Source organism: Haemorhous mexicanus, chromosome 3, assembly GCF_027477595.1.
Source record: "Haemorhous mexicanus isolate bHaeMex1 chromosome 3, bHaeMex1.pri, whole genome shotgun sequence".
Classification (NCBI taxonomy): Eukaryota; Metazoa; Chordata; class Aves; order Passeriformes; family Fringillidae; genus Haemorhous; species Haemorhous mexicanus.
In genome coordinates, this window is record NC_082343.1 from 26,979,262 (window position 1) to 27,001,572 (window position 22,311).

The following is a 22,311-nucleotide window of genomic DNA, read 5'->3' on the forward strand; positions in this document are numbered from 1 at the left end:
TTCTGTCCCCACTCTCTCAAGATACAAAGCAGCTCCTCAGCTACAGAAGAGAGCTGTAATTGCTGTCTTGGATTTTGGGCCACCTCTCTGAAGGATACTTCAAACTTGTTGGGTTCACTTACATCCCATGCCCATTTCACACTCAAAGTCATCGTGCTGTTTTACTGCACCCTTTAAATTCTGCTTTCTCATCCAAGCCCACCATTTTTGGAGTTGATTGTTGAGAATCTTATTTGAAATAATCCAGCCCCTGTTTGTTACAGTGTGTTACTTTGTATGCCCTTTGTAACTACGAAGTCACAGAAACCCAGAACGGGTCAGGTTGGAAGAGACCACAGCTGGTCATCTGGTCCAACCTCTCTGCTCAAGCAGGGTCATCCCAGAGCACATGGCTCAGGATTGTGTCCAGTTGGTTCCTGAATACCTCCAGTGAGGGAGACTCCACAACCCCTCTGCACAATCTGTTCCAGTGCTCTGTCACCTGCTCAGTAAAGAAGTTCTCTGTCACGTTCAGGTGGAACTTCCTATGCAGCAGTTTCTGCCCATTGCCTCATCCTTTTGCTCATCACCACTGAGCAGAGCCTGGCTTCTGCTTTCTACCCACTGCCTCTTGTCCTTTTGCTCATCACCACTGACAGAGCCTGGCTCCATCCTCTGACATCTCCCTGCAGACACTGACAGACATTGGTGATGTTCCCTCTCCTCGCGTCTCCTCGAGGCTGAACAGCCCCAGCACCCTCAGCCTTCGCTCCTGAGAGAGATGCCCCAGTCCCTCACCCACCCTCGATGCCCTCCCCTGGGCAATAAAATAATTACACAATAACTTTTGTAAAAAACCTACACTTACTGTGTGTTACACAGCAGTTCACAGGGAGCGGGAACTACTCAGGCCTCGTTTCACTCCCCCCGCTGGTAACAAAGCTCACTATGGTCCATGAGTTTATCAGGAGCCAGCGTTTAAGGCCGAGGTCAAATAAGACTCCCGGAGCTGTTGTTTATTTATCCCTGGCTTCCTGCACAGCTGCAGTATTTTGTCCCCTCACAAGAGCGGCTACAGTCGAGATCCCCCGAGCGCCCTCACACCGGCACCGGTACCGAGCCGCGGGAACCCTGCACACAGAGGCAGCCGCGGATCCCAGGGCCAGGAGCCCGAACAAGCCCCGGCTGGAGCCGCCCCACGGCCCCTCCCTCTGAGGGCGGCAGCGGGGCGGGCTGGGCCGAGCGCGGGGCCGAGCGCGGGGCCGGGGCCCCCCGTGCCTCCCCCCCGCGGAACTACAGCTCCCGGCGTGCCCCGCGCCGTTCCCATGGCCACGGGCGGCCGGGCCCGCGCCCCGCGCAGCGATGCCCAAGGCCAGGTACCGGGAGCCGTGTCTGGGCTGGAGACGGTGGATCGCTCCCGCTGTCCTGGGGGCCGGGGAGGACAGCTTGGAAGAGGGAGGGAGGGAAGGAGGGCTTAAAACGGGCCGTTCCGGCCTCTACTCCTAAAGCGAGCCGGGCCGAGGGCAGGCGGGGCACGCTTGGCCCTTGTCCGGTTGCCTCTGTAAGGGACCCCACAAACCCGGGGTCTGCAGGTGGACCTGAACACGGGGAGCCCTCGCTGCCCTCGCAGCATCTTCCTGGCACACCGAGCGCACGTCCCGAGCTCTCCCCAGCCGTGCCCGGCTCCAGAGGCTGTGAGCTGCCGCAGCCTCCCGCGGAAAGGCTGGCACGCCACACAGCCTTCCAAAGGTGTCTCAGTGCCGCCCTGGGCTGCCCGGGGAAGAGCTGCAGTGACCGTCCCCGGAGGTGTTCTAAGGAAAGCCTGGACGTGGCACTCAGTTACCACTTGTCTCGGTGGTGTTCGGTCACAGGTTGGACTATGTGATCTCAGGGGTCTTTTCCAACCTAATAGATTTTGTGATTCTGTGATTAAAGGTAGCCCAAAAAAGCCTCCCGCTGTACAGCTGGTACGTGCTGACTACGTGCCACAAGTGGCTGCTGGGGTTATTGAGGAATGTCTCTTCAGCTGGTTTGGTTAGAAGTATTTAGACAAGCAGAGAGCTGGTGATGTGAAATAGTCATCTACACCACAGTAACCTTAATTTAGATTTTTTCAGGAATTAGGGCTTACGGTGTGTGTTTTCTCTAACTATTCTCTTCTTACTTTGTTTTCTTCCAACTAGTGATACTTTATGGGATCTTGCTATAGCTGAAGTGGAGAAGAGAGAAAATCCTGATGATGATGATGTCAAGCCAGGGGAAGTTTGGGAAAAATCAATATTATTTATAGGAAACAAAAACGGGGTAATCTAAATACTGTACAATTCTACACTTTTCAAACATAATTTGTGTCAGAGAAAACATCTCGTATTTTCAGATGTTAAGGTTCACTTAATTTTAAAGACATAATACCTCATGGTCTCATTCTACAGAGGTCTAATTGATTGCTAATGTCTGTTTAAGTACAGTGTTCCTGTTACTATCTTTCTCATGTCTATTAGTTTATACATATAATAATGGTAGAGTAACTTGATTCTGATTGAAAATTGGACTTGAGTTTCCACTAAAAGGCTGCAAACAGTTACATGCATTTGCAGTTTTCTGGTACTTTATTATTGGAATGTTAAATGGATTTGACTTAGTGATACAACTTTAAATACAGTACAGTAGAGTTCCTCTTTGTTTTTAATTTCCAGGGAAAGAGCACTATCATACTGAGATGCCTTGAGAGGTATGTGTTAAATATTTTAAAGTAATTTTCAGCTGTAGATTTGAAAACAGTCGTATAGTGTGATAATTCATAATGCATGTAAGCAGATGTGTTCTGTGACTGGTTTATCACTTAGGAATGAACTTATTTCCCTTCATTATAACCTCTCAGGTGATCCTTTCAGTCCTTCTCCAGTGCTAGCTGTAGTGACTGATTTCTTTGGGTTGGTGCTGCTGTGTCTCCTGTCTTCTGTACCTAATACCTCCTGTCTAAAAGTGTCTTCTCTGTACTGCTGTCTCTAAGCCAAATTCTGAACTGACTGATAAATACAATTTAGTAACCATAGAATTAACTTCCTTTCTTTAGAAGATCTTGACAAAATTCAGTTACTTTTCCTTTAGGGAAGAGTCTCCAAAGCCAACATTAGCCTTGGAATATACTTTTGGAAGAAGAGCAAGGAGACACAATACAGTGAGTATAAAGTATAATTTACCATATCTTTATATATATATATATATATATATATATATATATATATATATATATATATATATATATACACACCCCCCTAAAAATAACATAAACTCTTTTGCAGCCTAAAGATGTAGCTCATTTTTGGGAATTAGGTGGTGGAACCTCATTAGTGGAACTCATTCGAATACCAATCACTAGCCACAACATAAGGTAAGTGTAAATATTACAATTCCAGAGTTAGTTTGAGCTTTCCTTCAGACATTAGTAATCTCGAGACCTTTTTTTTTTTTTTTTTTGTGAAAACCTCTTTCAAAGTGTAAGATAGAACATGTATGGGGTTTTGCTAAGAATCACTGTAATACCACAATGCTTTGCTTTAGTCTTCCTTTTCATGCTGCTCTCCTAAATAAGTTCTAAGTAATCTCAGCAAAACATGGTGGAAGTAGGTTGGCCTTAAGTAGATAGAACAAGAAATACAGAAAAAGATAAGACATTAAATCTTTATGCTCAGTGAAGTGCAAAACAACAGTTTGGGAACAGATGAAAAATAAAATCATGCTTCCTACTTCCATGTGCACAAATAGATGCTCTTTCTGTGACTGATATTTTAGGGTGAAAAACAAGGCCAAAAACTGTGACAAAAACACCTCTGGATTTTTGGGAAATGACCTTTTAATGAGAAGGTCATTTCCCAGCAGACAGATGACATTTCCCAGAGGAACCAGAGCTACTGAAATTATTTGAAAACAAAAGGAAACGAAATTTTTGATCAAATGAAAAGAATGTACTTTAAAAAATTCCATTAAAATAATGGATAGCATAAGAAGAAATGCATGAAAAATTGCATGAGGAAATGACAAGGTGATAGGGGGTGCTTTTTATGGTGTTTTTTTTTTAATTAAGGAAGATGGGAGTTGAAAGGGGAGAAAAGGATCAAAAGATAAGTTTTGTATTATGATGTATTGCTTTATTTCATTGGTATTGAGCTTTAACTTCTGTGGGGAAGAAAAAGGAGGGATATCATTTTTATCAGGTATATTTGCTTCTGTTTTGACTACTGAGATAATGCCATTATTTGCTGAGAGACTAAGAGAGAATTAAAATGAAACACTTATGGCATGTGAAGCTCTTTGTCTCTAGAAGAGCTTGGGAGAGAAAAAATTAAGTATAATTTTTCAGCCCCTGACTAAATTAAATTAATTGAACTCTAACTCCATCAGTCTTTTCTTCCTTTTTTACTGATAAGAGATTTTCTGACGTGGATAATCTTAAGATTATTTGCTGGGATAGCAATGTTCTGTAAGAACAATTCACTTCTGTTCACAAAGCAATATTTTAACATGCCAGTAAAAATTCTACTATTTCAACAAATAGAAGTGCATTTTGCTGGTTTTCTCGCTTGTACTCAAGCAATTTGCTTATTTAAAAGTTCCATAAAGTATATCTAGTTTCATCAAGAGACTTTTCACCAGATTTTTCTTCCCCACAGCATTTTAAAATGAAATTGAACACTCAGTTTGATTCATAGCTTTTGTAATACCACTGTGGTCTGGAATCCCCTTTTTCAAGTCAGGCTAGAATGAGATGGAATGATGGCAGCTACTCAGATGACTGCATTTGCAGTGATCTTTACAGTTGCACTTAAATGCAGCTGGTGTTTTGGGAGGCAGGATTTTAGGAAGAGAGGACTTCAGATGTAAAAGATTTCTCATCAACAATTCACCTTTAAAAGTCTGGTAGTAGCTAAGGATGTCATGAGTACTCTTTTATGTTTCAGAAGAGTTTTCTCAGGCATCCATTCAAGGTTCCAACAAACTGTCACAGTCCATGACACAGAATATTGTCCTTAACCAGGTTTTCTTCATTTCATACTAGAAAAGAATAATGAAAGTAGGGAACTTTCCCAGGTATACAGGGAATACAGGTAATAGTTAGGAAAGATCCTAGCCATTGGCTAACGTTGCTTGGTGTGGGGTTGTAGACTTATGGGATGGCAGGGATACATAACAGCAGAAATCCTCAGTCGTACAGGAGGGAACTACAGGGCTGAGGATATTTGCATATTTTACTGTTTGAAGACAGTCCCCAAAAACAATGCTTGATTGAAAGTTGCCAAAATAATAGCTCTGAACAAGAGACAAGGGAAAGGTTTCTTCAGAGTTCAGAATATCCCTAAAAGCCAACTTGCTTTGCTGTCACATTGAATTCTGTCTTAGCAGGTAGATGTTCACATTTGCAGTACAGGTGTGGTTTTGTATGAAAACGCTGACTGCCTCATGCACTAAATATGTGACCAAATAATGCCTATTTAATAGGTCATTTGCTGTAGTTCTGGTCTTGGATCTCTCCAAACCTCATGAACTCTGGACTACTATGGAGAGCCTTCTGCAGGTCACCAGGAACCACGTGAACAAAATTTTAACCAAACTAGAAAAGACCAACCCTGAAGTAGCTGCTGAAATTAAACAGAGAATGTGGAACAATCTGCAGAGGGATCACCCTGTAAGTTACTTCTAATATTTTCTCCAGATGTCACAGGCCTTTATACAGTTAAAGATAATGCTTTAGAAAATCATAAACAACTCTTTTAGATTTTTATGCATGACTGAAAATCCATTTGATGTAGATGAACCTGTTCACTGGAAAATTATAGCAATTTAATAAAAAATTCAATAAGAGCAGAAACAAGGAAAGAAGGTTTCTTATATCTTTTTGTTAGATATCTAATGTGATTGTTATGGCATGTTACACCAATCAAAAGAAATAGTTTTAGAGTAGCAGTTTGCTTTTTTTCCCCCCTCATCTTTTAAAAATGAAGATGAAAACTAGAATGTACAAAAGTCATCTAGCAAGAGACTAGCTGAAGGTACAAATTTAAGCAAAGAATATAGTTATAACAGCCATCAACATGACTATATACTTTGCATTTATTTAAATGTCTATCACAAACTCAATGCCTTTTGATAATCTGACAACTAATTAAATTATAAAGTTTCAGAAATGTTAACATCAGTCCTTTAAACATAATTGCTAACTAAATCTCTGGAAAAGCTAAACTAGATTATGCACAATAGAAATGAAAAGTCATTGTGCGTTAAACCTCTGCAAATGTTGTGTGTATATAATGCATAAATAAGTATTCAACAATTCAAAGACCTGGCATGTAAATCTAGTTACTGTAACTTCTATAAAATGCTTCAATACAGCCAGTGCTTGTAGAGCTCAGAAATTTAAAAGTAACTCAAAATATATGAGGAAAGCAGGATATGCAGCTTCTCTGTAGATTTAGCGTATGGGGTTTGATATTGGGATTATTTTGGTTTTTACTTTTAGAGAAGGTAATTCACAAAAAGATAACACCTACATGCACAAATAAATGGCAATAAATTATGACCATAGTGTCTAGTTTCATATAGGGTTTTACATATCAGAAATTTGTGAGCTTGTTGCAATAAAGAAAAATAATAATGCTATTATTTGTTAAGAAAACTTGTTATTCTTGCACTGTAGGAAACACAACTATACATTCTGAACTAAAATTTCTGTTTATCTTCCATTATCAAAGACATCAATAATTCAAATAAAATATTATATTACCTTTGGTTCTCTTCTTACTTTTATCATTGTTCAAAGAAAAACTGTGTCAGTTTATTAGAAGAAAATACTATCTTTTATAGTCAAATGAAATGATAGTTTATGGACATCTTTATGTGCCTTTTAATGGCAAAACATATTATTATAAAGAGGAATCAATGAAATACTTATATTTTTAAGGATTAAGATATATTTCATCGACCTGGCTAAAGAATAATTTGCTATGATGATAAAACATATCAATTGCAGACCCTGTTCAAAAAGGCTGCATCTAAACTACTCCATAGTCAAAAATAAATTCCACAATCAAAACATGAATAGAGTTCACTGTGCTAGTTTTAAGGTTTCTGATGTTATCCAAAATTTCTCCTCTTAGTTATGAAATGAAAACTTTTTTTTTTCAGTTTTATATTCTATATATTCTTTTTAAGTTGTCATAGTTTTGCTTAAAGCTTTTTCTCTGACAGTGTATGAGTGAAGCCATTATTTCTCCTCTCCAAGAAGAGGATTTTCAGTATGTGCAGCTTCTGTCAACACTCTGTCATTTAACCTGCCTGTGAAATACCTGGGGTTAGGAGGGAGCAGTTGGACCAACCTCTACTACAACACACCTTTCTTGCACTGCTGCAGCCAAAGCAGCTTGAATAAATAATTGCTTGAACACACAAGGGGATTATCTCATTTCATATGGACTACAGGAAACCCTTCCAGATCACTTGAGAATTCTTGTAATTCACTTATTAAAATTTTTATCCCACATTAGCTATTTAGCACATAAGTCTGCACTTTTAGAACTGTTTTCCTCCATTGACACTGATTCACATTTTCAAGATTCTTGGATGATGTCTCCTCTTTGTGCTGATATCAAACATTTGCAATTCACATTAAATATTGTTTCTTTGGAAAACAGAATGTGGGCAGGACAAATGTGTGACACAAGCAAATATTTCAATTTATTTTTCTTGAGATTTTGTCTGCTTTCTTTTAGATTTTATCCAAAGAATGTGAATGTGTCAAAAATCCAGTTCTACTAATCCAGCCAGGCAGGTGTTTTATGAATACATGAGGTTTTTCCTCTCTTCCTTTCCCATCTAATAATGAAGTATATAGTGTAAGCCCATTTATTCCACTAAGTGTTCTAACTGCTCAGAGGGATTCCTTCCTGACCATTTAAGAAGAAAATGGGGAAATGGTAGAATATAATATGGATATTGCAATGAAGTTGATTCCTCTACCTTAAGGTTTGGAAAGCTTTGTCTTCTGTGAATTTATTTTGACCTCTTTCAGTTGCTTTAACAGTTGCAATCTTCTACAGTTTGTTTATAGAGCTTAACTGTCCTATATCTTTTTAACAGGACAGTGCATTAGTTGACCCTTTTCCAATACCTTTGGTGATAATTGGAAGCAAATACGATATTTTTCATGTAAGTAATATTTAAGTACCTTTTTCATAATTAAATTATTCTCAGTAAACACTCTGTATACTAAAATGTCACCAATAGAATAGTAATCTTTTGAAGTAAAGGTGGAAAGCCAGTCTTCTACAACCAAAAGTCCAAAAAAATCTTTCCATCCAACAGCATTAAGGAAGGCCTACTGTCATTCCTTCACAAAACACCCCCAAACTGATGATTTTTGAAATGTATGTAGAAAATGCTTCCCTTCTTGGTCTGCAGCAACTTGTGTCTCAACAAGAAGACACCACATGGATGATTTCCTTTTATAATGAGAGAAATCCAGCTCCACTTGTCCCTTGTGACAGCAGCTGTACGTTTATGGCAGTGAAAGAGTGGTGCATCTCAAGTCAGCTGATCAGATGGTTTTTTCTCATTGTGGCAGCTTCAGCCTAGAACTTCTTTTAAAGTACTTCCTAAGTTTCTAGAGACAATTGAGGAATTGCACCTTTTATGGAGGGGAGGAAAGAAATGTCATAGTACTGCTGGATGTCTCCCAGGACATAAAAATCCCTAACGAACGCGTACTCACTGCACTTGATCATGAGAAACTAGGACAGTATGTTTCATTTTTAGCAGTTGTGCTGGCAGCCTGTGCTTCTCTGGATGGCTACACAGTGCACTTGATACCTGGTTGACTCTCTGAGTTACTGAATTCTTTATTAATAAGGGACTTGCCTTCTCTCATACCAAAGTTTTATGCTGAGCCATGACCTCCTTAAACTGCTCTCATGTAATAAGGACAAAATGCCAGCCTGATTCCTTTGGGGGTTTATGGATTGACTCCTGCAGGCATCACTGGGACCACATTTGCACCCACTTTATCCAGGGACGGCCATCTGTATGATCTCAGATTAAACAGACATGGATGAAAAGGTATTTTGATGCACCTTTCAAATCTTGCAGGTATTAGAATTTAGACAGCATATACCTAAAGATTTACTTAAATATTTTCACAAAAAGAAAAAAAAATCTTAATCTTCTAGTAGGCAGCATTTCTATTGGTAAAAAATTAAAACAATATCAAACAAATTAATTGAAAATTAAATCTGCATTCTCAATTTAAAAACTTTTCCCGGACTAACATATTGCCTGAATTTGGCTTCATCTGTAAAAAAGAAACAAAGAGAAATTGTGACATTTCTTTTTAGAGTAGGCTGTTACTGATTCTGTCTTAAGATATAATTATGCTGACAGCTGAAAGCCTTATATATTGTAGCTTAAGTGCACTGCAGTTGATATAAAAAAAAGAAAAGTTCTAACTGTAGTATTTTGGGGTTTTTTTCTTACATCTGTGTTCCACTATTAACTTTTTCAGGAGTTTGACTCTGAAATTAGAAAAATAATAAGCAAGACACTTCGATTCATTTCGCATTATTATGGAGCCTCATTAGTGGTATGTATTTTCACTTTCCAATTAAGAATAGAAAAGATGAACAATATTTGTGTTACAAAACAATATTTTTAAAAATAGTACTATAAAACTCCTTGAGAAAATGGGATTTCATTGGTTTTACAGTAGCTTTCTTCATGAGGCTATCTGTTGAACAAGTCACTGTACTGGCAGGGGATGGAGGGACATGCCTTGTGAGCAAACCAACTACACAATTCCCAGTGTCAACAAACACTAAATGAAAATAGTTATCTGTTAGCCAGCTTAGTTCCTGCATTGAGTTTACTGCATCTTGGGCAATTTTTTTTTTTTTTTTTTGGAACAAGAAAAGAGAATGGGCAGAAGTGATTGCCTTAGATGGAATTAGAAAACTGGCCCTTTTGGTAGAAGCATGAACTTACATCAAGTGACCGAGCTTTTAATTTCAGTTTAAATTTAAAATCATTGGCTCATTTTCACAGTAGTTTATGTATACCAGATTACTACACTTAAGGTGTTGAAGAAGGACAGGAGCTTCCTTACAAAAGTGGGTAGAAAGATGCCAACATGAGGACAATGAAGTATTTATTTTAGTTTTTCAGATCATTCTCTAAGTAAAGACAGAAACATGCATGCTGAGATTTGCAGTCCAAAAACGCTGCATCTTGGGCTTACTGTGCATCAGAAGATGGGTCTAATTGTATCAACCATCATTTATGTAATAAATAATATTTAATAGTAGCTTAGTGATTATCAAAACAACTTATATTTACTTTGAATACTTATAATCCCAGCATGTCCTTTTGCATCCACGTAAAGCTTTTTCACTCTGACACATTAATTTGTCTTTTGTTTACTGAAAGTACAACTGTCTTGGTTGGGGTTTTTTAGTATTTAAGCATTATTGTAATTAAAAATTAGAATATAAATCTCTTTGTCTGCTTAATCCTGATTGTCATTGAAATGAGAAGGGGAAACCTAATTTCTCACAGCATGGATCTGACTTCTTTCTCAAAGACATGCATCTGTTAGGATACAAAAGCCCTTAGACAAGAAGAAGCATGTTGTTTGAGGATATATTCTGAAAATTGCTTTCTGATAAAACTGTACTATTCTGCCACTTCTAAGCTGTTTTTATGACAATTATATAGTTACTCATTACATTTCTAAATGTTTATTGTATTCTGGATAATATTTAATGCAATTTAAAATCTTAACTCAGTCTTGGGGAAAAGACTTGTGTCTAATACATATTTCAAAAGTTTTGAATCAGTATTTTTTTTTAAATTATTCTTTAATCTTTATTTATTCTAATTTTTAATCTTTCTTGATATCCAGTAACAAATACATTGATGTTTTTGAAAGGGAATATGAGATTTTTATTCTAGTTAATTCAGTGAACATATACCAAATTTATTGGGGTCAGGTATTAATTAGAAAGGCTCTATCCTCTTTGTAGATGGCAAAATGCAATATACCTATGATGGAAGTTCCTAATGTATATTTTGTTTTCTGATTCATTTAGTTTACCAGTAAATCTGAGGCTCTCCTGCTGAAAGCCCGTGCTCTTATTAATCACTTGGCATTTGGCTACGATAAAAGGTAATGCTGTTGTTCAACTATTAAATGTCTTGCTCTGAGCATAAAATTACTTAATAAAAATATTTTAATCATAAAAACTTTTTTTCCGTAAATATTATCCTGAAAGATTTTTGTTCATGTTCTTGGACTTCTGTGACTCAGCTGCCTATCTCTGCTAAGAACAGTGATAACTCCTTAGTTTTGATCCTCAAACCGATGAATGAAAAATGTGGTTGCCACTGGAATTGAGTACTATTTTATTTACATGATTTATATGCAAACCCCAGTAAGACTCTAGTCTTGGCTAGAATAATGCTGGTTTTTTTGTTGATTACTAAATGCTCACTTGATAAATTTTCTTTTTTTCTGTTTAGCAAGTCTGTATCAGTGGATCCCAGCAAACCTCTCTTTATACCAGCAGGCCTGGATTCAATGAGCCAAATAGGTTAGAACATTTCCTGTTCATTGTTTGTTGCTTAATTCTTTTGAAAACAAGAAAAACATTTTAAGCAAATAGATAAATTACAGCACATCAGTATCAGTTTTAACAGATTACTGAAGGAAATAGCTTATAGATTTTAAAATCATGATTCAGTATAATACTGAGAATTATTTGTGCAGGTTTTTTATGAAGTTTAGTAAAGTCTCTGGACTATGTAAAATAGTAAAATACCAATAAGCTTAGATCTGAAATAAAATAAAATTAGTAGTAGTAGTAGTAGTAGTATACAAAACCTCTTGTCGGAACTCAGGACATCTAGAGGGATGTCCTGAGTTCTGACAATGTCTCATCACATTTCATGGTAGAAGATCAATGGTTTTTTCAAACTTGTTGCAGCTTGTCAGTGTAGAAGGTAAAATACTAAATTAGATGGTTCATTATGCAAAATTATTCTGTGATTTATGTTGTTATGACAACACACTTATCTTATGTGTGCTGTGATCCTCAGGACCACCACCTGCCTCTGACAGTGATCTTGGAAAGATGCGTGCCAACACACCTTTGGAACTATGGAAAAAAGTATTTGAGAAAACATTTCCTCCCAAGGTAGGGATGTATATTCCATGCATACAGCTGCTTTTCTCATAGAATAGCAGCAATATCCCTGCTCCTTTTTGTCTTTCAAGTCCACTGACTGGAATTTCAGTCTCACTTAGCAGTTCTCTTTAATACATTTTTAAAAGATAAAGGCTTGTATGTAGTAGTGCTTCTACATCGTCAGTCACCTTTCCACATCTAGAAATTATGAAAGATGCTGTTCTTAGTATAAAATGCCCCAGCATGATAAAGACTAAACTTCTCAGAAACTATAGAGAAGTGTTAGTTTTCATATTATTTTTCCTCATAGCCTTTAAACACAATAAACAAATATTTCCTCCTGCACCTACCCCTGAACTCCCCTTGAAACAGCTGGAGAAATGATACACTTCTCATCTGGCAAGCTCCATGACTGTTCATCAGTGTATCAGTCTAATCAAAGATTTAAACATTTGCCAAATAAATTCACAGTCTCCTGTTTGGTTCCACAGCAGGCTTTAAACTTTGAAGCTATTTTTATGCATTGTAACCCTCTTTTTCCATTGCCTCACCTAGGAAGTAGAACTCTGCTTTATTTTATTCCATCACTGATATTATTGCCTTCTTGTACTTTCCATTTGATATGATTTAGGAGAAATCATATCACGCAGGACAACATTTAAAAAAAAACACTCCTCATTTGATAGTTTTTCTTACTATTAGTGTATTTGCTTCTTTGGAATTCAAATTATAGTGTGCTCAAGGCTAGGAAATGAAAATGGAGATATTTGGCAAAGACAGCAATCAGTTTCTCAGCTATTGAAGTAATGCTTCTGATAACCAGAACTGAATTCTAATCATGAGTATTAAATAGTTTATCAAGGGAAACCTCAACTGTGCCCTAACATCATGGACCAGAAAGGATATTTTCACTTTGATGCTCAAGAATAATAACCAACCACCACATAAGAATATTTTCTGCCCTTTAGAATCTAGCTGCACTCTTATGTTTTCTTCATTTTACTGAGGTTTTTGGTTTTTTTAACTAATCTGTGTCCTGTAGCACAAAATTGTTCCATAAATGCAAGCTTGTAATATATTTGTTTTAAAAGCAAATACTGTAATTTCTGTAGTGTCTTATTAAAAGACTTTTTCTTATTAAAAGAAGATAAATTCTATCATTTGGGGTTTTGTGTTTTCTCCTTTTAGAGTTTCTGTGATTTACAAGATACCAAGGACCCTGCACAGGATAGTCAATATGCTGAGTATGAAGTTGATGTCATGAGAGCTCAGAAAAACCAGGTGTGTGGTAATTCTCCAAATGCTGTTCACAGTCAGGTATTCCAGAGCCACCAGCACTGCTTAACTAATAGTATATACTCAAACCTCCCCTTTTTGCCCTTAAATAATTTCAGCTTTAGATTTCAGCTTAGGAGCTGGTTGTGAGGTTTTTCCCCATTGTTAAGATACTAAGACAGTAGACCATTGTTAGGTTCCAAAGTTTTGGCTCTGAGTTTCTTTAGAAATTAAGAATTCAAAATTTCCCTCAAATGTACTCTAAAATTAACTCACTATAATAAACTTGGAAGCTTTCTTGACAGTCATTTCCTCATTTCTTCACTCTGCACTCATTTGAGTGTTGACTAACAGAAAATGTAGGAAGCAATATCCAGGTCTGTGTTGGGGACTCTTTACTTCTGTCTTTCTCATTCAAAACTTATTTAAACTGGAAAGGTACTGAGATGGTAACATTCCTAACTTGAATTTGCAGGCTATGGACATTTTATCTTAAATAGAGTGAATGAAATTGTTCCACAAAGTGATGCCATGTGGCTTAACACCTGAATTCCAGGAAAGACCTTCAATGGGGAAAGGGTCTTCTATTTTTTCTTTAAAATTTTGAAGTGTTTCTGCCTTTCTCTAGATTAGTGGGGAATTAATTTTGTAGAAACATTCTGTGGCAAACTAGGTGAAGGTAAATGATTGCTTTACAACTAAGAATATATAACATCAGCTGAGTAGCAGTACTGTACATAACAGTTTTCATCAGTATGGGTATGTTCATAGGTATGGGTCTGTTAAAATCAAACCAAGATTTATCCAAAGAATAAAGCAATTTCAAAAATCCCCTGCAGCCTTTGAACCTGCACATTACCTGCAATATCCTGTTAATGTAGGTATCAGTTCTGAATTTCTGTCACATCAAGAGCAGTCTTAGAAATCATTTAAATTTGTAAAGCACACTGCTTTTGGAATTTATAATACAAACATATTCAGTATAGCTACATATCTCAAAATAACTATATAGTGTACTAGGTTTGTTATTTTTACATAATAATGTGTTGCAAAAGAAGATACTGGTATGTATTGATTAAATCATACAGGAAATTATTAATTTTCTGTTTTTAAACAAAAGTGACAGGCTTTTAGAATCTTAATCTGTTCAAGGGCATTGCAAACTATTACAGCTTCTTTTTGTTGGACTACTGCAAGTAATTTGAGCATTAAAGAGAAAATTGCTTTTGTTATCTCCATTTCCTAAGTTTTTATCATGAAGTTTAATTTTTACAAGATTATTTGCACATTATTAAAATGTTTTATAGTAAGAATTTGAATTGCACCAAGCTAGAAATATATATCTAAAAGAAAAGAACTCTGTAGATGTAGTGTTTCTTGAAGTGTCCTTCAGTTTTCCAGTTCAATGGAAAGCAGCAAAAAAATCGTATTTTTAAAGCAACTTTTTAAATTCCTTATGTGTCTGACATTCTTTATAGAGTGTTATGGTACCTGTTGCATAGGAGGACCAATATTTTAAGATGGTCAATATGCAGGGTGTTACTAATGAAATCATGGGACCTAATGCAAAATTAAAAGTATCATGTGATGACAATGAATGTTTTCATGTTATCATTTTTCTGGGTTACTTTCGGTTAATTAATGTTACTTTGGACTATAGATGATAGCCTATTTGCTTATTTATCTCAAAGATAAGCTTTAAAAGAAAAAGAAGCACAAAACTAGCAAGGGAAGCAAAACACAGCCCCTGTCACTGCCTCTGATAGAAGAACCAGCAATACCTGACTGACTCAGTCCTCATCAGGACTGCTCGATAATACCGTAATAGATTTAGAGTTAACTGTGGCAATAATACAAAGTTTAAATAAATCATTTCCAACTTCGTAATTTCGATTGAAGGATATGCCTGCATTCTAGCAGGGTAAAAGACTGAATTTTAATTCTTAAATATAAAGTAAGAAAACACTTTAAAAAAAACCAAGGTAGTCCTTGGCTGACTCTAAGGTACTGTTAGCCAGCATTTATCCGAGATGCTGTTTGGCTGTAGTTAAAGAGTCCAGCTCATCAGCTTTCTGACACAATTGCTTTCTTTTAGACCAGATTATTTTGCCTCCTTAATATTTTCAGAGTTAACCATGATATGTACCACTTTCTTAACATTTTTGCTCTGGAAAGCTTTCTGAGGCTGTCTTTTCCTCACTCTGTCTTTCTTCAAGATGGAGCACATCTCTCTTGCCCCACAGACATACATAGCACAGGTTTATATGAAATAGTGCTGTTGGAATTGTTTGCTGCTTTTCATTCCCTGTAGTTAAGCTCTGAGAGAGAATACAACACCAGGGACCCTTTTGAAATTTTTATCTCTAATGTAATTCTTTACTAGCAGATTTTCTCCAGGAATTACCTGAATTTTGTGGTTTTTGCAGGGCTTTCAAGATTTAAAAAAAAAAAAATCTGCATAGTTATTAGGCCTTAAATGTCTAGGTTTTTTTCAATTCTTCATACATAAACCACATGGCAAAAACTTATCCTCTATCCATTCCCTGTTAGCTTTTTGGCTTTTGATGCTTTCAGGTCACCCTAATTTGGTTTTTGGTACATACATAATTTGAATAAGAGTGAGATCTTTAAAAATAGTATTTCTGATTAGAGCTACATGTATACACCTGCATCAGTGAGAACCTATGGGGAGCATGAAAGTCTTGTTCCTTAGTTCCTTCTAAATATTTGTGGCAGTGAGAGCCTGGCACATGGGAATGTCTGTTCTCTTTCCTTTAGAAATGCTCTCTGCCACAGATATAAGTACTCTAAGGTGTCTTTTTGCAGGTTTTTGTTTCCTGTTATTCCTTCACTGCTAATGCTCAAAATAGGTGTTTGGACATTTTGATCTGGACATTTGACTGCAGCCTCATTCATTGATACAACAGATAAAGCTCAACCTTGAGTTCAATGAACTGGAGAGCCTCCTACTCACGTGCTTCAGAAATCATGCAGTGCCAAAGTTCACAGTGACTGGTCCTTGTTACACAGGGCTATTACTTCAGGGATTGGTGCCAGTTCTAGCTGAAGCCTCATGCCATGAAGCGAGGTCAAAAAAAGTAGATGCCTGGTGCCATTTGGTGTCAGCTAACAAGACATGGAAGCAGATCTTAACAAACAAAGATCTAACTGTTAAGACTTTAAAAAGTCATAAACACAAGAAGATTCTATATCTCACAAGGAAGAATAGTTGCATTTCCCCTAAAATTGCAGCAACCTAATCAACTCACAACCAATTGTCACCTCCATGTCAGATCTGCAGCTGACATGGGGACTGTGCTGACCAACAGACTGAGAGCCATATTTTTTTCAGCATACTTTGCTGACATGATCATATTGCTGAACTTCAGGAGACCATTTCAGTTGCATTCCACAAAACAGAAGATTTCTGTGCCATGAGCCCTTGGTCACACCAGTATTACTGGGCAGAGAAATATAACAGGCCCTTACCTTAACCTGCATAACTGAGCAGTACCAACTTTCATTTTCTCCACAGGAGGATGTGCTAGTCTTCGTAAGAGAAAAAGTTATTTAGCATATTTACTAAGCTGTCCAAATGGGTAAAAAAAGATTTCATTTTTAAACCAAATTAAAGAGCATTATTAGAGCATGGTTCTTAAATTTTCTACTAAAGTTTTTGTCCTTAAGACTTTTAATTAGTGTTTCAGTACTTGGTTGCTTTCACCATGTTCCAGATTGAGGGCACTTCCAGTAAGAAACTGCACAAAAAGGAAAGTTGAAGCCGTATCAGTCACTCAGAACAGAGGAAATGCAAGAATTAAGGCTTTTCCTGCAATCTTAATTTTTCCTTATTGTTTGTAGACATTGTAGTATTGTCTTTAATTACATGATCATATACTATTTTGCTGATGTCTCAATTCAATTGTTCAGTATTTCTTTTCATCATCCTTATTCTTTATGTACCTTATTTTTCAACCTGCCATTCAGACACTTCAATGAACACAAAAGTATTAATTTTTTTTTTCTCTGAGAGTGTGTGGTAATGTTACCTTATCTGAGTGCATCACAAACATCAGTTAAGTCTTTCTTCCCAGTACCTTTATGAGATTAGGTGTGATCTCCCCCATTGGACAGATGAAGAATTTACAGAAACACAGAAGCAGAGAAGCATAAAGGTTTAAAAAAAAAAAATTTAAGCCCACTTTATGCCAATGTTGAGATATCTGTGATAAGTTGCTAGCACTAATTATGTTTAAAGCATTCAGATCACATAGAAAGCACATTTAAATTGCCATATTTTTTCTTTGTAGATCGGATCTCTGCCCCCTACACTTACACCCACAAAACAAGAGTAGCATAATGCTAGCATGAAGATTTTGGTGTACTTTGAGATAGATTATTTTGTAGGATCTTCTTTTCTCTGGAGAGATGATCTCTTAGCTGATTGTATCATCAGTCTGTTCTAGAATTCTGTTCATGTTTGCAGTATAGAACTTGATGAGCGGGAAGGGGCCTTTTTCAAGGCGGTCTCTGGAGTGATCTTTAAGTAGTGTTTGAAAGAATTTTCCATTACATTTCTGATATACAGGGATGTATTTTACTTTCTATTTTGCATAGAAACTAGGCAAGTGTACTTTGCTGATAACATTTTCCCTCCTGAATCACTGACATTTGTTAAAAGATTTTTTTTTCCTAAATATCCTCCCATTTAGTAAAATTTTCTTTTCTTTTTTTTCATTTCTCATTGTTTAAATGTTAGCCTTACCTAGATACACGTCCAAAATAAATACTTATAATTTTGTTCTGTACTTCTGTATGTAGTGGATGGAGCTTTAATATATGCTGTGGTTTGAAACTTTGCATGTTTGTATTGTTTTGAATTGCCTTTACACTGAATTGCCTCCTAGGCTAGCTAAACATAGAGAAAAATTAATTCTACTAAATTATCTGCCTCTTTCTTGAAAGACTTTAGTTAGAGGATAAATCTGCAAGGGTAATTATTTAGCCAACACCTGTAGACATGACCCCCATATGGTATTGTCATTATATAAAACCTGGCTATCTAATTTTACCACTTCCTGGAAGCTTTAAGAAAGTTTTAAAATGAAATTACTTGGCAAAAATCAGGTGCCACGTGCTCCTTAAAATACCACAGTATTTTTTCTATTCCCAACTGCTGGCAAGTTCCCAACAGTTCAGTATGTTTCAAGATCATAATTACTTTATATTAATAATGAGGGAGTGAAAATACTGATAAAGACCAGCTTAGAGATAGAACAGTTTGACAGTACTGGAGTTGTAGCTAATAATGCAACTTAGTGGCTTTAGCCTAGACACAGTATGTTCTATGTCAGTCCCCCATGGAGTCACTTAACCCTACCAGCAGACTCCTACAAGCATTAGGAAGAATGTGCACCAACTAAAAATCTTCTCTTTGCTTATACAGCTGGGGTGCTTTCTGTAAACTCTGCACTTCTGACTAAGGTGCTGAAGTTACTTCCTGAGAGAAAATTCCATTTATTACTTCCATACAATCTTAAAATTTTGATTGCTTTGTTGTTCTGCCCTTTAATTTCTTCTTCTTCCCTCTGTGCTCTGGACTGATAGTTAATACTTCGGTTAAATTCACCAAGTGTGAATTTCGTTATTTTTGTCATGCTGATACATGCCTACAGCAAAACCTCTCTTACTCTCTAAAGTCCATTCTATTAAAATCAAAATAACAACTGTAAAACACATATCCACTTTTGAAGGTCTTGGCTACATTTTATGCTGAGCACTAGTTTATGTCCACCTCTTTCCTGATCTAAGTAAGATATGGTGAGTTTTTTGTCTTGCAAGCAGTACAGGGTTAGGTCTAAAAGTACCTCATTAAAGCATCATCTTCCACTAAATTTCCTGGAAGCCTTACTCTGAAGTAAATGAAAAGCCATCATAATGCTTCCTAAATTATTATTTTTTGCTGAAAAAATCTTTAGAAAGTACTCCTGACAGTACACACCCCTACATAAAATTCTGCAGAGGAAACTGTTTGTAATGGTGCTAGAAACTTCTAGGCTTCAGTGCTCCCAGTTGACTGAGATGAGGTCATTTGTCTACCTTGCTAGTACCCTACTGATCTAAAGTACAGCAAAATGTAGCTCCCTACAGGACAGCAATTGTGGCAAAATTCATAGCAATTTTAGGATAATTTTGTTAAATACAGAAATACCCTACACTACATCTTCTCTGCAGTGAAAAGCATTTGTACATACGTACATTTGCCAAATAAATACATGAAGTTTCTGGAGACTTCAGTAATGAGAAAATTAGCTTAATATGTATTTATGTTTCTTTTTAGGAACTTGAACAATACAAAAGAAATGCCTCTAAATCCTGGAAAGAAATGGATTTTGACTCCGATTGATGAACTGCTCTGTCTTCAATTTAACACCATTTACAAAATTATTTTTATAATTTTTACATTACATTAGCAATTTCATCTGATGCAGTTGAAAATATATAATATCAAACTATGAATTTGGTACTTATTAAGCATTCCTGTTGTTATTTTTATTAAAGGAGCTGTTTATTCACTCAGTCCAAATTAGTTCATCTTGGCACTGGCAAAGAGTTTTAAAAACCGGGGAGAAAGGAATTCTAGATTGCTGATTGCTGTCAGATGGGTTTGTATATAGCAGAAGACTATATTTAGTAGAAGACTGGCATTAGTCAGTTCAACCTAATCTATAACACATTATTTGATTTACTTTTGAATACTTTAAGCATATATTTAAATACAAACAAGTTTTCACACCCAAAATATGAAACTGTGTATTGTGCTAGGCTTCTTTTTGTAGTTCAAAACCAAAGCTTAAGAAATACTTGCATATTTGTTTGATATATTTGAATAAATAAAAAAAACCCCTAAAACTGGCAGAATAAAGTGGAGTTAAAGCCTTCTTTGACCTGAATTCAGAAGGGTGCTTCTGTCACAGAATCATACAGTTTAAAACAGTTTTGTTTCCTCCAATGTCTAATGTCACACAGAGTTTAGAAGATGGATGTTTCTAAATTCTGTCACATATTCAAAGTCAGTCTAATTAATTAATTTGACAATACTTGATTAGTGCTGAGAGTATTATTGATTCACATTCAGCCTAAAGCAGGAATGGTTTTTTGTCCATGCACATCTCACTAGTGTGAGATGCAGTGAGTATTCTGAGAATACCCAAAACAATCCAGATTAAAGCCAGAGGTGTCTCCTGAGAGCTCAGACTTGTCAGAGAGTGAACGTCTAAACAGTCACTTGGCAAACCAGATCAACCCTACATGCTCATAAAAATGGGAGAGACGGACTAATCTGGTATCTTTCCAGCTATTTAAAGCTATTTGTTATTTTTAACATATTCATTCACCAGATGTTTTTCTGATAACAACATTTATATCTCAGAATATTTTGCATAAAGATACTAGAAAAATACATTTAAATGGAAATACTGTATTACCTTGAGGATTTTATTTAAAATTCCTTGTTATGAACTGCCTCATCTCAAAACTACCATATAAAACTAGCTATATAATTACAGAATTTTAAGATACAGATATACTTACCTCCTCGGAGAAATCTATCTCTCTGCAAAAACTAATTTCTTCACAGAACATGAAAATAAGATATAAAATTTAGGAATTCTTTATCTGTTACGTTTTCAATTTTGAAAGGCCCATGAGAAAAATTTCCAAAGATGAAAATGGCATTGCTTCTGACAACTTTCATACTTTTTCCCTAGTTAAATGGACATTTTATTAAATAAAACCAAAACATTATTAAACAAACATATTTTTTTCATTGTAATTCATAAACTGCTTCCAAAACAAGATTAGAACTTGACAGTGAAAAGAAAGAATTTATATAAATAACTTGTCTTCACTGATTTACTATCATTTACAAGGCAAAACCAACTTGGGTAACTTTGATACTGCTTCAAGATCCCTCACTCATCAGTTGTATAGTGTGTATAAGATTAAAGTGGAGTGATTTCTTGATTCTGTCTTTACACATATTTGGTTTGTTTCCTGTCTACAAATTCCTCAAACAGTATCAAAACAAGGTATAAGACTGAAAATGCAATCCTAGAAATGAGATTTACTAGCAGTTGGATCCCTCTACTTATCAGTAGTAGTTAAAAAACAAAACAGTGGGGAAAAAAATTAGAGCACCATTGCTATGTTGTTAAAAATTGTCAGCAATAGCTGATGTTCCAAATTGCAAGGCAAGATGTATTCTATTACCATCTGTATGGCAGCTGTCTTGTGCCAAGTGGGCAGTTTTCCTTATCTCTTCCACAATCACTCCTCCCTCGGGAGGGGCCATCTGCTGATAACAGGCTATTGAATGTCACTGCATGACTGGTAAGAACTACAGCATCCCATTGTGAGATGCTCTGCCCAGAAGGAGGAGCCAAGCATTCCTAACTGGATATAATCTGGAGATTCTAGAGTACCAGCACAGCTTCTTCTCCACTGGATTTCCCAGAGGAACAGCAGCTGCCTCTTCTTCCACTGGATCTTCAGAGGAACACTACACCCTTTTCTACGGGATCCCTGCTCCAGCAGAACCACACCTGACACTTCAGGAAGACTGCAGCCACATTTCCAGCTGGACTGCTACCAACACCCTGACCAACAGGGTGTCAGGTTGAGTTCTGACTCTGTCAGTGTTGTTCTCGTGTACTGCATTGTTTATTTTATCCTTTTATTTTCTTCCCTATTAAAGAACTGTTACTTCCTGCTCCCATATTTTTTGCCTGAGAGCCCCTTAATTTAAAATTTATAGAATTCAGAGGGGTGGGGA

The 22,311-nt window shown here is 36.6% G+C and overlaps 1 protein-coding gene across 2 annotated transcripts; it reads left to right on the forward strand.

The window, feature by feature from the left end:
- The first annotated feature begins 1,239 nt into the window (after positions 1-1,239).
- Positions 1,240-22,256, forward strand: DYNC2LI1 (dynein cytoplasmic 2 light intermediate chain 1). 2 transcript variants are annotated; one of them, XM_059841173.1, is made up of 13 exons: positions 1,240-1,355; positions 2,163-2,283; positions 2,676-2,710; positions 3,091-3,160; positions 3,285-3,373; positions 5,479-5,665; positions 8,113-8,181; positions 9,530-9,607; positions 11,109-11,185; positions 11,539-11,609; positions 12,115-12,212; positions 13,392-13,484; positions 19,819-22,256. In XM_059841173.1, the coding sequence occupies exons 1-13, from the start codon at positions 1,342-1,344 to the stop codon at positions 19,882-19,884; spliced, it is 1,068 nt and encodes a 355-aa protein (XP_059697156.1). In that variant the 5' UTR covers positions 1,240-1,341; the 3' UTR covers positions 19,885-22,256. The 2 variants fall into 2 exon arrangements, with proteins under 2 accessions (XP_059697156.1, XP_059697157.1); XM_059841174.1 differs by lacking the exon at positions 19,819-22,256 and adding an exon at positions 17,590-17,694.
- The last annotated feature ends 55 nt before the right edge of the window (positions 22,257-22,311 follow it).